This window comes from Solea senegalensis, linkage group LG20, assembly GCF_019176455.1.
Source record: "Solea senegalensis isolate Sse05_10M linkage group LG20, IFAPA_SoseM_1, whole genome shotgun sequence".
NCBI lineage: Eukaryota > Metazoa > Chordata > Actinopteri > Pleuronectiformes > Soleidae > Solea > Solea senegalensis.
Window position 1 is genome coordinate 16,705,223 of NC_058039.1, and position 16,593 is coordinate 16,721,815.

General features: G+C 39.6%; 2 protein-coding genes across 3 annotated transcripts; both read left to right on the plus strand.

Moving 5' to 3' along the window:
• The first annotated feature begins 545 nt into the window (after window positions 1-545).
• On the plus strand, window positions 546-9,085 carry lg20h6orf136 (linkage group 20 C6orf136 homolog). 2 transcript variants are annotated; one of them, XM_044053229.1, is made up of 8 exons: window positions 546-620; window positions 2,175-2,427; window positions 3,210-3,857; window positions 5,189-5,277; window positions 5,430-5,630; window positions 6,544-6,613; window positions 7,050-7,237; window positions 8,564-9,085. In XM_044053229.1, the coding sequence occupies exons 2-7, from the start codon at window positions 2,329-2,331 to the stop codon at window positions 7,191-7,193; spliced, it is 1,251 nt and encodes a 416-aa protein (XP_043909164.1). In that variant the 5' UTR covers window positions 546-620; window positions 2,175-2,328; the 3' UTR covers window positions 7,194-7,237; window positions 8,564-9,085. The 2 variants fall into 2 exon arrangements, with proteins under 2 accessions (XP_043909164.1, XP_043909165.1); XM_044053230.1 differs by having other exon boundaries at window positions 566-752.
• Window positions 9,086-9,898: 813 nt separating this feature from the next.
• On the plus strand, window positions 9,899-16,480 carry gtf2h4 (general transcription factor IIH, polypeptide 4). Its single transcript, XM_044052053.1, has 14 exons — window positions 9,899-10,044; window positions 10,744-10,862; window positions 10,948-11,052; window positions 11,667-11,798; window positions 12,645-12,830; window positions 13,180-13,288; window positions 13,404-13,472; window positions 13,591-13,674; window positions 13,904-14,066; window positions 14,194-14,324; window positions 14,955-15,002; window positions 15,076-15,154; window positions 15,545-15,606; window positions 15,715-16,480. Exons 2-14 carry the CDS (start codon window positions 10,744-10,746, stop codon window positions 15,823-15,825), a joined length of 1,398 nt encoding a protein of 465 aa, XP_043907988.1. The 5' UTR covers window positions 9,899-10,044; the 3' UTR covers window positions 15,826-16,480.
• Window positions 16,481-16,593: the final 113 nt, after the last annotated feature.

Sequence of the window (16,593 nt, forward strand, 5' to 3'; positions counted from 1 at the left end):
CCTGCCGCGGGGTCCCCTCTTCTTCTTCCTTTGGTACAAGAGTGAGTTTGCCGTACAGTGCACAGCGCCACCTTTCGTTGCGGAGTGTGTTGTAGTAGATTTGTGAGTCGTGTATGATACAGACCTTTTTCAGCATTTAATCACCAAGTTTGACTGTCTGGCATTACCATTACAGATACTCCTCTCCAGATGTGTAGTGTCAAGAGCAAGGTCAAGAAAATGTCAGGGTTAGAATCCTTATTACAGGGCCATAAGAAGCCTATATCAATATTAAACCAGAAATTAATCACATGCATACAAATCACACAACTAGTTATGTTTGCACTACTTATTCTCATTGTATTTGCTATTTCCTTAGTTTGAAAGTGAGGATGAAACGTGGTTTAATCTATCTATCTATCCATCTATCTATATATCTATCTAGATGTCTATCTACCTTTTGCTTTTGTGAAGGATTTTTCCTCAACCTGTTGTCTTATATAATATAATAAATAAACGTAACTTGTCCAGTTGGGTCAGTAGTGGTTTTTCCGGCGGTCGTGAACGCAGCACCATCGCGGGCAGTGACGTGACGAGTGTTTGGCCGGGCAAGGACACACACGGGACTGTTATGACATTGTGTAAGTTGGCCAAGTTACGCGTATTAATTTGTCACCGCAGTCGTTGACAGACTGGTGACTACTGTACGGGAGCCATGCTAAAGGATTGTTGCGTTTAGACGGACGTGGGTGTGGGGGTTCGTCTGGAAAAAGGTAAACCTGACGCGGTTTTTCGACAAGCCGGTGGTTAGCTTATAGCTAGCAGTTAGTTAGCGAGTACACTAGCATGTTTGGCAGTCGGTATAGCCCAGCACATGGAAAGTAGATGTCAGCCAAAGACGTCTAAAACCCACACATGTCCCGGCTATTAATGGACCAAGTCCTGACTCGGGTGGTGATCGATAGCAGCTGCCGTTTCAGTTCCTGCCGACATGTATATGAATTACCGGGGCAATGTGATGAGCGGTGGCGGTGGTGTTGCAGCTCATTAAAAACGCTACAACGCTGTTTTGGATTCGCATTCTAATTATTTACTTGCCCAAAAATCAGCAAATATTCAGAGGTGTCGTCTGTAGGGCTGAAAACTGAATACTTGCGTTTCGAGAACATCATCGTTTACAGATTTGAACACCGGTCAACATTTTTTTTTTACTTTTTAAGGACCAAAGAAGTAATCGATAAATCAAGAAAATAATCAACAGTTTAATGGATTGTGAAAAAAAATGTTATTTGCAGCCCTGGGCTCATCTGTTGTTGCACAACATTAATGCATGTATGAATGTTTGTAGAACAACATACAATGGGACAAATGGTCTTCATGTTATGTTATTTTTTTAGGGGTTTTGTTTTATTTCTTTTAATGAAAGACATTAAAGGAAAATGTTTTACCACCTGCAGCTGTTCATTGAAGAGAGAAACTTAACTTGTGCATGCTCCCTGTTGTAAAACTGCAGTTTGCTGCTTATGAGACATCAGTTTAGTGTAAGTAGTATGTTTGTTTCTGGTTAGTTCACTCTCCGCTGTCACCATGGAGCCTGATTATAAACGTGTGGTCTGCTGCAGGTCATGTGCTCCTGGCATCAGCTTTGACAACCTCAGTGGAACACCAAGGTCCATCAGTGCCCTCATTTTATTCGTGACTGATACCATTGAATATCCAGTTGTCATTTCCCTGCTTTAAAGCTAAACATCATTATTTAACATGCATGTAACTTTTAAATGTAAACAAATGTCAAATTAGTTCACACAATGTCACTTAATCCCATGAAGTAAACACAATGTTCTCTGCGTTTCTCAGTATAGAGTTGTTTAACTCTTGGGTCGCTATGCAACATTCCTGTATGCAGCACAGGTAATTTGTTTTATGTTAAGACAGACAGACAATAGCAAAAGGGTTGTAAATATGTATGGAAAAGACAATGCAAAGAAGAGTCCACAAAAATGTTTCAGCTGTGAATTCTATTGTTCTACTGTTCAAAAAACTGCTGGGTCTGATAGTATTTCTTTGATAACCTATGAAAAACCAGACATAATACAGTGTCTGTCATGTTACACAATAGAAAGCAGCAAAAATGGACAATAGTCATTTTCCTGCTCTCTCTCATCACTTCTTTATTCTCCCCTCTGTGGTCTCAGGCTTCTCGGATGTGAAAAAACCTGCTGCTGTCGTTGGGATTCCTCCAGGCTGGTCAATTCTAAAGGAAACAGTCCTTGTGTGTCCTTGCAGCGTCCTCCGTACTGTGGGTGATGCTCTGCTGCTAACTGGGGTTGCCTCGGGCCCCTGTAGTGAATGGCTGTGAGCAGAGGGGGTGTCGCCTTCTGGGTGGGTTGTGTCCGCAGCCGTAGCAGAAGGCAGCCCATAAAGAAACAAAGCTGGGCTCTTGGCCAGGTAATGTGCACCAAGTAACATTTTAAGAAGAGAATGCTTGCACTCACTGTAAACATTTAAACATGGCTGCCAGTGGGGACACAGTGTTTGCCATTAGATCTGCCATTAGACGTCCTTTTCTAAATAGAAACCTGAAGTTTGTAAATTCCTCTCCGCCCCACACCAAAGTTCACAGAGAAAATCTGTTTTTTCTACTTGCTCGGACACATGCACTGCTGGTCTACTGCTGCCTTAGTGCCTTAGATAAATCTGACTAAAGAAATAACACATTTGAACTTCATGCTGGAGACAGCAATGGATCCACGTCTACTGTGTACCTTGATGTTTTTGATCTCCATAGATTTTTCTCTATGGACTTGCGTGAGGAGTGAGTCGTTTACAAGGGAACACACAATGCAGTTTCACTTTCGTATAATGCGGTCAGACTTTTCTTAAGTGTTTTAAAATCAGTTTGATACTGTGTGTATGAGGGTGTGTTCTTAATATAATCACACTTCCAAAAACCCCACTTAAATGTGAGGACAATATAGGATTTTGGAGGCCAATATTATTAATACACAAAGTATAACATCTCCAAGTGTTTTACACTGTTTCTGTCACTTTCTCCTTCAAAAACATGATTTAAAAACAAATATAGCAGCATTTTATAGTATAGAATTGATCAGTGTAGCCTATGAGGTTTACAGAAATCATACAGTTTGCTCTCCAATGGCACAGAGTGAAAGTTCTCAGAGTGGTATGTTGAAGATGACTTTACTGGCTTTTTTTTATTGGTCCTTCAGGCAGTGGACTTGTGGTGGATCCGTAACACGCGCCCTCTGAGCAGTGCGCCATGGGCCCTGGCACCGCCTAACAGCCTGAGGTATCAGAGCGTCAAGCAGCCGGCGCTCTCCCACCCGTTCCACAATGCTAGCCCGTCTCAGAGAGGAGGCTTCTATGACGATGTCTGGGACGAGTCTCTCGGTGTGTGCGTGCTGGTGCGGCGGGGAGAGTCGGACGGCCTCCACTTCCTGCAGGACATCCCACTGTTTGGTCACTTTAACCTACGAGAGCTTCTGTCTCTTGAGGCTCCCAAGTCCTTCTCCCTGACCACGGTGGACGGCAGCCAAGAGGATGACATCAGCATGAGAAACGGTGTTTTTGCCATAGACAGAGAACATGGCTGCTTCAGAAGTTTGTTTGAAGCAGAGCGGTGTCCCGCGCCGTTCATGAACGGTTCTCAGTTTTATTGCTTCCATTGCCCGGGCGTGGAGCCCGTTTATGACAGTTGGCTGAAATCGAAGCGGCAGGACAACAAAAGTGCAGAGCGGCCTCGTCTGCATCCTATTACTCTGTGTCTGCATGCAGAGAGCGCACAGGGCGGCCATGCTGAAGGAGACAATGAAGAGCAGGAGAAAATGGCTGTGATGTACGAGAGACTGAGGATAGAGGTAAGAACAAACACTGTCTGGGGAGGCGCGTCTGTCTGTGAACAGAGGCTGTTATCCTCTAGTTCAACATTTTGCATATTAAACAAGTTGTTTTCTGTCTAATGATCAAGTTTAAAATAAATAAATAACTGGTTTCTTTAACATTCACTCAAATATTTAATTATTATATCACAATAATTACACATATCAAATGATTTTTAAAAAATGTAATCTTTTTTTTGGCCAAATCACCCAGCCCCATCCCTGATCTAGATATGAAAATACAATACGTCTACTTTCGTATCCAAGTGATTTAATAATCGATTAGTCACTACAGGCCTACATTTCATATTTTCAAATGGACTTAACAGAAACAGCTCAGTGGCAGGGACAGACTGAGTTTCAAACAGGAAGCTCTTGACATAAGTGATCTGTCTGATCCGATCTACTCTCAGTATGAAGTGCTTTCCTCAGAAGGCCATGTCAGACTTTGAAAAATCCAGATCCAGGTTGATTAACCTTTGACTCTCAGTGCAGAGTCAAAGACAGTTTTCCACATTGTTTAACCTAACCTAATAACATCTATTTTTATATCAGACGACTTTAGTAGAAAAAAACCCCTTAACATTGCTAAGACTCTTCTGAGGTAGTTTTGCACCAAAGTAAAAAAAAAAAGACATTTTCTTAAGATGTAGGTTATGGCTCAAAGAAAAATGACTGTATTTGGGTGGTGATTTAGATTTAGTCACAATTTTAACCGTGAAAGTTTAAATAGGAGGTGAATTGACACTGTGGTGACACTGTGTTGACACTTTGTCCTCACCTTCGGTAGTTACATAAGACAATAGTGTCCCATACTGGCAGAATTAAAACTGGTAATTCTTTTACTACCAGGGTAGCACTTTGTGTTGTGTTTTACAATAAAGCCTTCCATTTTCTTGTATTTTAATTAATTAAAAAAAAAAAAAAACATTAATTAGTGACCAGTTTTTGAACAACACTCATGTTCTGTCTCTCCAACCTAAATTTTATGTCTGCACTGCAATGCAATTGTATATGGTATATTATTCAATAAAATAAAGGTTGTGGCAGCATTTATGAAGTTTCTGAAAAGAAAAAAAATAGTGTTTGTAATAGTTGACCGATTTATTTAAAATAAAAAATAAAAGTTGTGGCAGCATTTATGAAGTTTCTGAGAAGAAGAAAAATAGTGTTTGTAATAGTTGACCGATTTATTTTTTTATTTAGGAAAAACAAAATATTAATTAATTTATTTTATTGATTACTTGTCTCGCGTCTCATTTATGCAAATTGTACATTAGCTGACTTGAGTTTCTATTTATTTTTTGCAGCTTCCAAAACTCTTTATGAAGAACCACGATTACACCATGTATTCTTATGACGTGGAGTTTATCAATTCCATCCTGAATTTCAAGACCAGGTGAATCTTTTTGTTCCGTTTGGTGGCTGATGGTGACGCGTGTGATTTGATTTCCACGTTTCTGCTCTGACCAAATCCTCTACTCTTGTGTGCACTGTCATTGCGTGTGTGTGTCTGTGTGTGTCTGTGTGTGTCTGTGTGTGTTGGTGCAGAGGCCTCGTGCAGTACAAGGTCGCCGTCTCCCTGTGGAGCCTGCTGTGTCTTTGTTACTTAACTGAGTCTCACCTCGAGGTGCTGAAGCTCACCAAGCACGTGGAGGACGGAACCATTCAGGCTCGCTGGAGGATCAAGGGCATTCCTTTCCATTCTGTGCTCCTTCGCTTTTATCGCAAAGACAAATCTAATCTCTATAGGTAACCTGGACATTCAGTAAAGACGGCGACTCAAAACACATATGGCAGGACTGTAAGTGGCGTGGTAACGTTACACCAAAAGCAGAGATGAAGACATTGTCCACATTACAGATATAATAACAGAAGCGGAGACGGAATGAATCAAGCCAGAGGAAAAAAAGGGAAATAATGTCTGTTTGTTTACATTTACGTGTCGTTTCAACACTCTTTTCACCTGCATGTGTGAAATCTAGTGATAGCTAGTGTCTTTTCACACTGACTTTACTTACTTTACATTGACAGTAGTTTGGTGAAACTGTCACAATCTCCAAACACAAGACAACGAATGACAGTGCAAGAGAGAGCTGGCAATATGGTGTCATCGTTTTTTCAAAAGTAGGGTATTCGCTGTCTACATGGTAACACAAGGTTTTCCCACTCTGGGAAGCGTTTTCAAAAAAATACTTGCCTCTGCTACAAAAACAAGTATGGATATTCACCCACACCTGTTACTAGGTTTTGTCTAATTTGAGAATTTAAGAATTCCAAATTGGTTTTAAATAGCTTTTTGCCAAAGTTCTCTTCACATGCTCATTGCTGTCAATGAATAGAGTTTATACAGTGTGGTGTCTATAGCCCTCACACTACTGTAATACTGTAATAATAATAATAACACTTTAATACTGTAAAAATGAACCAGCTTCATGTGTGGTTCATTTTCATAATTTTTTCCTCACAGAGTATTAAAGCTGTTTTGAGGGCAGAGCTTTGACAGGAAGAGTATAAAGGCTACTGTCACATGTTATCCATATTTGAAGAGGTTTTTGGCAAACATGAAGTGTTTCAGGAACAAATTGCACACTAGAGCATTAAAATTGTTAGCCTTTTTCAAAGTGTGATAAGTTACACTAAACTCACATTTCTTCTGTTATAGGACGTATGATGCATTCTCCACATTTTACCTCGGAGGGGACGGACTCATTCATTGTCATAAAGTTGAAAAGGTAACAGTATTTATTAAGTGTTTCAGCACATCACAGAACTTATGCGTCTCTGTATCTGGAAAAAGCAGCTTTTTTTGCTGCTTTAATCTCGCCATGATGTAGATCTTTTCTGCCTGTAAAACAATTTTTTTTTAGCTTGCAGGGAAACTGTGCATCATCTCTTGCCTTATTTGCCAAGTTTGTGTCACTAATTTAAATCTGAACGCAGGATTTTCAAATTCTAACATTATTAAATAACACATTTGAACGTATTAATGGAGGCTGCAGTGCATGAACAACAACTGTGTTCAATGATCGATGATTTTCTCTATGGCCTTTGATGCGCGGTTTAGAATATATCACAAATCGGACTTTCCAGTTGGATAAAACTATCAGCGAGGTTCTTATTTTATTGCCATGTTTTTGAGTATCCATGTCATGTGTCTCTGTGTTATAGGTGATGCCGGTTCAACCCCCTGTCCTGCCCACAGTAACTTCCCTCCTGGCCGGGGCTCTGGTGGCTCTGGGGGCCCAGGAGCATCGGCCCGCCCTCAATCTGTTGCCCCTCCTCCTGTCCTCGCTGCGACACAGTAGAAACTAACTCCAGAGCGACTGCCAGAAGGACAACGGCCGGTGGAATCAACAGTATGTCCAAGTTTCATGTGACGTTTTGTTTGTTTTCAACGAGGAAAGACAATAAAAATGAAACTCCTTCTGATCTATAATCTCATAGATGAATGATAGATCTCGCTGCATCAGCATCTTCGTCCTCTGTAAACCGTTCTGTATGTGCGGGGTTATTATAGTATGCTTGTTTGCTTTCTGTCTGAATAATGATAAGATGCTGGATGCCAATTTTCTGTTTGTGTATAAGAAACCTTTTAAGTTTTATTGCTAACCTGGGTGTTCTTATAATTTCTAAAGTGGTGCCTGTTCCTCATGCTGTCTGTGCACTCAAAACCTCTGTTGTATAGAGATTTAGAAACAGGAAATCTCTCAAACATAAATGGCTCCCTTAAGCTTTTCAAATAAATGTTCACTTAAGACGAATTATGTCGAGTGTTTGTCTCTAAGTGTGACTCCAAAAAAGTTCTATGTTACATTGATCAGGTGTATTTGTGTGTCTTACCTTTTAATGATCAGTAAAATCATTTAAAGCTTAATGGGAACTTTTAAATAATTCTCCATGACTTGACTAAAACAAAAACCGCTCACCATTAATACCTGTAACACCATAGATTATAGTTTTTTGCACAGTAGCCTTACATTTGTATGTGCTTCATAACCACAGTGCTCATGTTTTTTAGGTTTCTGTACTGTTCCACTGTGAGTTAGCGCCTGCAAACTGGCTGGGTGTTTTCCTACTTTTAAAGACTATATTATTAACTAGTTACCGTAGAATTATTTAGCAAATCCCCCAGTGCAGCAGGGATAGAGGGTAAGGTTAAGAAAAGGGAAATATTGTAAGTACAGTGTATATAAAAACTGGTCATGGTCATGTCGGTGTAGCTGCTGTTGACACTATAGCAGTTAGGAGGCTCTATCAACAATTGTACAATTATATTTCCATTACATTATTATCACCTGTTGTGTTTTCAAAACCTTAGAATTATCCCTTTACATTACACTGGGAGCAGCTCCTCTTCTATAGAGTCCAACCTTTTTGTTTGCATAGTCCAGGCGATGTTTAGTATTAAAAGAGCCATTTTTGTCCCCTTCTCCACCCAAATAAGAGCTATTTGATCCATAAAATCGATGATGTATAAAGTTGTGTATATATATATATATACACAACTTTATACATCTTATATATATGTGTATATATATATATATATATATATATATATATATATATATATATATATATATATATATATAGAGAGAGACAGAGAGGGATATACTATACTAAAAAAAACATGGATAAATGGACAACAGTAAACAAATGAAGCCGCTTTCTTTGTCTTTCTACAGACTGACTGTGACGTCGTCAATCATTGCCCTCCAGTTTTACGGCCACACAAAGAACAGTCGCTGGGAATCATACAACAAGGACACAAACCTGGACACTTGACATGGAACTGGAATCACTCACTTACTACTGCATTTAAAGACTTTTCACCTGATTGTTGGAAAATCCCTGACACGCACACACTAAATATGAGAAATGTGTCCCTGTACGTCATTGTCGCTAAACGTCTCTTTGCTCCGAGCTTCGTGCCTGAATGACTTAAGTGCTAAAAATCTGTGCTCCAGCATTTGATGTGACTTCACTCTGTCGTGATTCAACTCAACAGCATTTTACTGCTTCTTGAACGTGAGCAATAAAGCATGCAGTAGGTTAACAGTCGCTGTTAAAACAAACACTCTCCGATATTCATTCACTCATACATACAGTAGAAACATCCGTCACAAATATTATGGTCTTGTGTTTGAATTCTGTGTATATTGATGCAACAAATCCTGGCTGTGTGAATAAAGAAATCTTATGATCGACGACAGAGTTTGTCCTCTTTGATCGAGAGAAGAATTGGGTTAGGGTTTGGGTCAAATGCCACACTTTGTGTGCACAACATAAGATAAGATATGATAGTCCTTTATTTGTCCTGCAGTGTGGAAATTTAAATTGTTACTGCAGCAAGACAGTAAAGATAAAGATAATAAATAATAAACATGCACTACCAAAAAAAATTACAGTATAAGAAGAAATTAATCATAAGACTAAACAATTAGTTAAAAATAGAATGTTGAATGTACATTATAGACAGCAGAATATGGCCTTGATATTTAAGGCATAAATAGTATATTGCATGTAGACGGAAGGAATGAGGAGCCTGTTTCTTACAATTCACCTAATGACAAATACATTTGTTAAAGTATTCATTCATAGATGTTGTCATTTTGGGAATTTTTCTTCTAATAATAGTAATTCCGACAGGCTGTACACTGAGAAGTGTTATGTTGTCCTCCCCAATTAAAAGTTGCTCATCTCTCCATTTTATTCAAGCAGCGTCTGCCTGTTTGCGTCGTTTAAAAACAATAAAACATTAGTACATCTGTGTACGTTCATCCTTCCTGTTGTGTGTTAGTAGCAAATTAAATGAACGTCATGGAAAAATGGAAAAATGTTTAAAACTATCATTACTACATCAAGCATCGTCTGTCTTTCTGTTTCTCAAACAAATCATCTTCCATGTGGAGCGACGTCAGCACAGCAGGTGGCAGTACTGAGCCATGTAACTCGTTCAACGAACAAGATTAAGACCAATGAGGACGCTCACCATAGGTCACGTGATCTGACAAGCGGAAGTCGGGTCCACTCTCTTCTAGTGCAGCGCAAACATGCCGCTTTACCCCAAAACCGCCACAAAATCATAACAAATGCAGTTTGTATTTTATATTATTTAATGACTTTTTCACCGGGTGTTTCCTGACACTCATTGCCCGTCATCACGGTAAGCAACATCTTTTTCTTAATTATGAAACTAACTTAGTTTCCGATTCTCGGTTCTCGACAGTTGCTTTGTTGTCAGTGCGATATAAGATGTTAGTTACGCTAAATTCAATTTATAAGCTATGTTAGTTAAGATACATTCGAATAAAAATGTGCTAATTGAGATTAATTCGATATAAGCTTGGTTAGAAAAGTTACATGTAGTATCTTGGCTAAGTTACATGGAATAAATTCGATTTATTCTATATTTAAAAAAGGCAAATCCAATCTATAAGCGACATAATTTAAAATGAATTCCATATAATCTGTGTTGGTAAAGCTCAAGTTAGTAAATGTAACATATAAACTATTTACATTTACCTTGTGCTGAATTCATTAAAATCATTTAAAAGCTTTGGTTATTTGAGCCAAATTCAAGCCCAATTTAAGTTCAAGTCAACATTTAAGTGAATTTAGCCAAGATAATTTTGAAATATTCTGTGTTAGTAGAGCAAAAACTCTACATATAACCTATAGTAGTTTGGCAAATTTTATTATGGTATGTAAGATTTAAAGCTATGCCAAATTAAAGTGTGGAGCCAAAGAGTAAACAAATTTCTCTCTGTCAACTGTGGCAGGCAAAGTATTTTGGTCCAATGTTCTGCTCAGAGTAAAGACTTGGATTTGGTCAATGTATTGATGATGTTGTTTATTTTGGTAGATGATGAAGCTACGCGTTCAGCTGCAGTGTCAGAATCTGCACAAGTATCTGAAAGAGCTCAGCCCGGACATTTTGGACAGACTTTACAATCATCCAGCAACATGTCTGGCTGTTTACAGGTACGGTGGCAGTACAGTACTTCTCATCTGAACGTTGGGGACTGTAATTCTTGTATCATGTTATATTGTGTGCAATCTTCCATAGGGAACTCCCTTCTCTGGCCAAAAACTATGTGATGCGTATGCTGTTCCTGGATCAGCCCCTGCCACAGGCCGCAGTGGCACTGTGGGTGAAAAAAGACAGTCAGAAGTGAGTCACTGTTCTTACTATGTCTTCATTATGCTCACTGTTTTCTTGTGCTACGGTGTGTCATTTACATTGGGGACTTTTACTTATGTTCCCTTTCATTTTCAACTGCATTCGTTCTCTAGAATGCCTGTTGGCAGCCAGACACAGGTTTTGACAACAGGAACTGTGTTTCATTCTGTAATAATAAGTATCTGGATCAGGGATTTTTTCTGATACAGAACCTTCTGCCTTAACTCCCCAACTTAAAACCTGTGTTTCTCACTATGTTATAGTTGGTGTAACTGCTTTTATGTAAACTGTTGTGCGACAGGTTACTTGCTGCAAAATGACTATAGGTTATTGCTAAATGTAATGGTTTATATCTTTAAATGTTGCTCTTCTGCGTCTCTGTGTTGTCATAGCTTGTCTTCACTTTCCTGCTTCTAATTGTCACATTTCCAATAAACTTAGATTATTTTAGTTCCTACATCAGTTTTTCTTTTTTAGGCGGCTAAACGTGGATAACAACAACAGCAAAAATCATCTTCCAATGATTTTGGAGAGATACTACAAGTGTCATTAAACACCAAAGAATAACAAGAATGATTCATTTGGTCTTTGCCTCTCACCTGCAGGAACCATGATGAATGTGTCTCAGTGTTGACTGGACTCAGCCTCTGGCACAGTCAGCAGCTGCAGGGCGGTCTGCAGGGATACATTTTAAATCCAGTGTTCAAAGCAAACCTGAGGATTGCTCTGCTTGGCGGGTACGTCTGCTCCCACAAATCTGAAATCAGCTGAAATTTAGATGAGGCTCAGCAGCATGTGTTGTGTTTATAGAAGGTAAATATGCTTGGTGTAATTTATGGTAAATAAAATCTCATTCTACCAGTATAAATCTAATCTTAAGAAACATACATTTGATTTCCAAGCAAAACTGGAAAATCTTCATTTCAATAAATGTTTGTAAGTTATGATCTATCATAAAAAGAGGCAACACAGTGATGGAGCTATGACCCACAACATATTTTCACCAATATTGTTATTACTAGTATTAGTATTCAACAATTATGAGTATCTGGGAAGACAGCTGTAGACGAAATTGTGTATTCACTACTGGTGCAGCTCCACATTAAAAGCATTTAACTGGCAACAAAAGTTGATTTTTATTATGAAGTTATTGTAGTAAATATAGTGACGTGTACAGCGAGCACTTACAGCTATCATTCAATCGTCTTCTACCGCTTTATCCTCCTCATCAAAAATGCATCTAGAAGAACAGACTGTGTTTTTTTCTGTGTGAACTGATAGTGGATCGATTTTAAGTAAAGTAGAAAAGGCAGTAATGACAGAATCAGCTGTTAGATAAAGAGCTGTCGACACACACACATTCAAACAGCATAGGGTAACCACAGTTACTCAAGACCAGTTCTTATCTGACCTCATAAATATAAGTACTGTAGTTAGTTTTGCTGCTGCTGAAGTGATAGGAGTAGTCAACCCATTGAAATGTGTCATATGCAAGATTTCCACAAATTTGAAATTAAAATTCAGCACAATTATCACCTGTGGTTTTAAGTAAAAAGGCTCCACTCCACTGTGTTGATGCACAGGGGCAAAGCGTGGGCCGATGAGGGCAGCTCTCTGGGTCCTGACCGCCACGCGCGGGACATAGACAGTCTGGACCGCTACGCCATGGAGCGCTGGGAGGTGATTCTGCATTTCATGGTGGGCTCGCCCAATGCCGCCGTCAGTCAGGACCTGTCGCAGCTGCTGGTTCAAGCGGGCCTCATGAAAAGGTACAACAAACTGAAGAGCACCTTCATGGTTATTTCTGCTCTGTAGAATGCAGTATAGGTCAAAGTTCATTGTTCATTCTCAGACAAACCTGTATAACAAAACCACTGAAGAAATCCTTTTTAACAGATGATGTATGTGTCTGGAATGAAAATAAAAGTGAAACAGTGATGTAATGGAAGCTTCATCTTAATTTTTATATAATTTTAAGTCATTATAGAAAAGCCACACACAAATAAAGTCCACTTGCTCATTCACCTCCATATAAGCAGTATTGTTTATGTAAATGTTAGTGACGCAGAGGTGAATGAAGACCTCATTTCTTGTCTTCTGTCTTCTTCTTTGTGTCAGAGAGGCAGGAGAGGCCCCCTACATCACCTCAGCTGGTTTCCAGTTCCTCCTGCTGGACACGGCTTCTCAGCTGTGGTACATCACGCTGCAGTACCTCAAAACTGCACAGGTACGTGTGAGTCTTTTATCGGGATGAGCTGATCAGTTAGAAGTCATTGATTACCTTCCTTTATATGAGGAAACCTTGTGTCTTCTCATGTGTGTCATACTTTTGTCTTTTATAGACCAGAGGCATGGACCTGGTGGAGATCTTGTCCTTCTTGTTCCAACTCAGTTTCTCGACTCTGGGCAGAGTGAGTGCTCTGTGGTTAACTGTCTGTTTAACTTCCTAGTGTTTGCTGTAAAACAACATTACAATATCACTATGACACAGTGTCGTCATTTTCGATCACCTGTTGCTTTGTGCTGAAGGATTACTCAGTGGAGGGCATGAGTGAGTCGCTGCTCACCTTCCTGCAGCACCTGCGGGAGTTTGGCCTCGTCTTCCAGAGGAAGGTGAGGATGAGAGTGAGATGGAAGCTCCACTGACACTTTGAACGACTGTCTGTCCATAGAATGCACTCATGATCTAGCTTCCTGAAAGAGATAAAACAATGACATAAATCATCATTTGGTCCTTTTTGACATAAAAAGCTTAGTATATGTGTGCATGTTATTGAGCTCTGCATTACTGTATACAGGCATCATATCACAATTATGTTATTCCTCTGTGTTTTGTCATCAGAGAAAATCGAGGCGGTACTACCCCACCAGACTGGCCATCTCCCTGGCTGCAGGTGTCACGACCAGCTCCACCTCCTCCACCTCGTCCTTGTCTTCCACTCCTGGTACTGGAGAAACGGGCTACATTGTGGTAGAAACAAATTATCGTATCTACGCCTACACGAGTAAGTCTGAACACTGACAGGTTGTCGTGTTGCTCATGTAAAACTGAGGAACACATTTCACGCACATGTTCAAATTTTCTATGCAAAGAAACGTGAGAACATTTAACGAGCAATCTTTTTCTCCCAGCCTCAGAACTTCAGATTGCTCTGGTCGCTCTCTTCAGTGAAATGCTGTATCGCTTCTCCAACGTCGTGGTGGCTCAGGTGACGAGGGAGTCGGTACAGCAGGCCATCGCCAACGGCATCACAGCACAGCAGGTACTAAGCCACAGCACAACGCCGTATGAATACGTGCAAGGGGGAAAGGAAAGAAAAGAAAAGAGCAGCTGTGCTCTCTTAATGATATTTAAAAACAGATTTTTGCCACCTAACTCAAGACTTGCCAAGTAAAATCTACATCAATTTATCTACGGTATCTTAAGTGCATGTTCACATCTTTATCGCAGCTGTTAGACAGACTTTTCCAATAGGAAACTGATGTTTTTAAACCTCTCCCTCCCTGCACCAAAGTCCATAGAGAAAATCAGCAATTTTAACACCACAGCACCCTAGAGTTGTTTGGATGTGTTGTTTTGTGACTTTCTTGTTTGTAATGTCTTGTTCCGATTCACCTCAGTGACACAAACTGACACAAAAAAAGTGTCGGGTGTGGCCAAGATGTAGATTTTCTTTCTGGTCTTTGGTGTGAGTGACTTAAGTTGGCAAAAACTGTTTATCATGAACACGAACCAGGGGAATAACTGGAGACATCTTGTTAGTATAACTCTGCCAAAAGCCACGGATACAGCACTTCAGCGAGTCTCAGGGGAAACACTACGATCGAGTGCATACGGTGTGTTTCTCCTTAAAATCCTTGTCTAATCCGGGCTGAACGTGTACCCTCTGCAGATCATCCACTTTCTAAGGACCAGAGCTCATCCTGTCATGCTCAAACAGGTACGTCACACCTACAGCATCTGTTGTGTCTACTTTGTTGTGTGTCTTCATGCTCTTCATTTTCGTGCGTTAGACCCCAGTGCTGCCGCCAACCATCACAGATCAGATCCGTCTGTGGGAGCTGGAGAGAGATCGACTGCAGTTCAGTGAGGGTAAGTGTGCTTCATTTGTGTGCAGTAGCTTGGAGAATAGATATTTACCTTTTTTGTTTTCCCTAATTTCTCATGTTTTATTTAGTCATACTTCTTATTTTCTGGTCTGGAAGTAATACTGTATCGAATAGCCAGTAGTACTACACAGCAATTACTTCTCTGCTGCTTTATAATGTCTCTTTTAAAACCCTGTCTTTGTTTACTTATAATTTCAGACACTTCTACGTTCTTGATTGTGAACACGCTCTACTCTCTTACTCTGTTCAATGAGCTCAGTTTATAGAGCTGTGCAGTATAATCACACAATTGTACACTGAAATGATAAAGTTTGATCTTGCACTGACCTGTAAATGCCCTGTTTTTGTTTGTTTTTTGTTGTCCACGTCTCAGGAGTGCTCTATAACCAGTTCCTCTCTCAGGCTGACTTTGAGGTGCTGCGAGACCGAGCTCAGGTTTGATTTTTGTTTCCTAATGAACAAAAAATACGCACAGACAAGCTTATCGTTGGTCGCGTGTAAAGTCAAATGCTGCTCTTTTAATGTCACGTGTTTGTGCTCCAGGGTCTGGGCTGTCTGGTGTGGCAGGACGTGGCTCAGAGGGTGCTGGTGGTGACTCCGCAGGGACACAGCGAGGTCAAGAGATTCTGGAAACGACAGAAGACTCACCCATAATGTTGAAAAGAAGGACACGTACAACATTTATTTTTTTTTTTGTATAATTTGTACATAGGACAGTGATGAACCCCTGTCTTATATACTGCATATACAGCAGTTAAGACTGGGAAGACATAATTCAGGTTTAAGAAATGCAACCTTTTCACCTTTTGTTCATGGCTGATGATTCCTCTGCTGATGTCACATTTAAATATAGTTTCTATTTTACTTGTTTAAACTAGATTTTTGTCTTTCTTTTACTCTTCAGTCTTACCAATACATGAGTTTAAAAAAAACTGAAACACCACTGCGATGTTGAACTTAAGTCCCAAACACTCGACTTGCAACTGACTCAGACTTGAGACTTGAGATCCAAGATTTGAGACTTCTGATCAAAGACTTGAGAAGTTATTCTTTACTTTGGAGGAACATGACTTAGAGGTAAGACGTCGCAGTAACTAAACGTTAAAAAAGATAAATCAGCTCTGGGATCAAAGTCAACATACTGTATATAAGAAAAGAAAATGAAATAAAACATGAAAAAATACATGAGAATTCATCATTCTTGTAAGGAAATGTACTAGTTTTGTTTCTCTTTTTGGTGTCAATAAGTGTTTGATATGTTCTTTAAATTCGCTCAGGACATTTTTTGATAAGTTTGTGTATGTGAAGTTAACCATTCAAAATAATTAACTGCTCAGTAAAATGAATGCTGTGATTTTTTTTGTATATACAGTATATGTATATGTATATATATATACATATACATATACATATATAAAATAT

Coding starts and splice junctions, on each gene's coding strand:
- lg20h6orf136 (XM_044053229.1), top strand. CDS start 2,329: ATGGCTGTGAGCAGAGGGGGTGTCGCCTTCTGGGTGGGTTGTGTCCGC. Junction 2,428..3,209: donor AAAGCTGGGCTCTTGGCCAG/GTAATGTGCACC, acceptor TTGGTCCTTCAG/GCAGTGGACTTGTGGTGGAT. Junction 6,614..7,049: donor ATTGTCATAAAGTTGAAAAG/GTAACAGTATTT, acceptor TCTGTGTTATAG/GTGATGCCGGTTCAACCCCC.
- gtf2h4 (XM_044052053.1), top strand. CDS start 10,744: ATGATGAAGCTACGCGTTCAGCTGCAGTGTCAGAATCTGCACAAGTAT. Junction 11,799..12,644: donor AGGATTGCTCTGCTTGGCGG/GTACGTCTGCTC, acceptor GTTGATGCACAG/GGGCAAAGCGTGGGCCGATG. Junction 13,289..13,403: donor AGTACCTCAAAACTGCACAG/GTACGTGTGAGT, acceptor TGTCTTTTATAG/ACCAGAGGCATGGACCTGGT.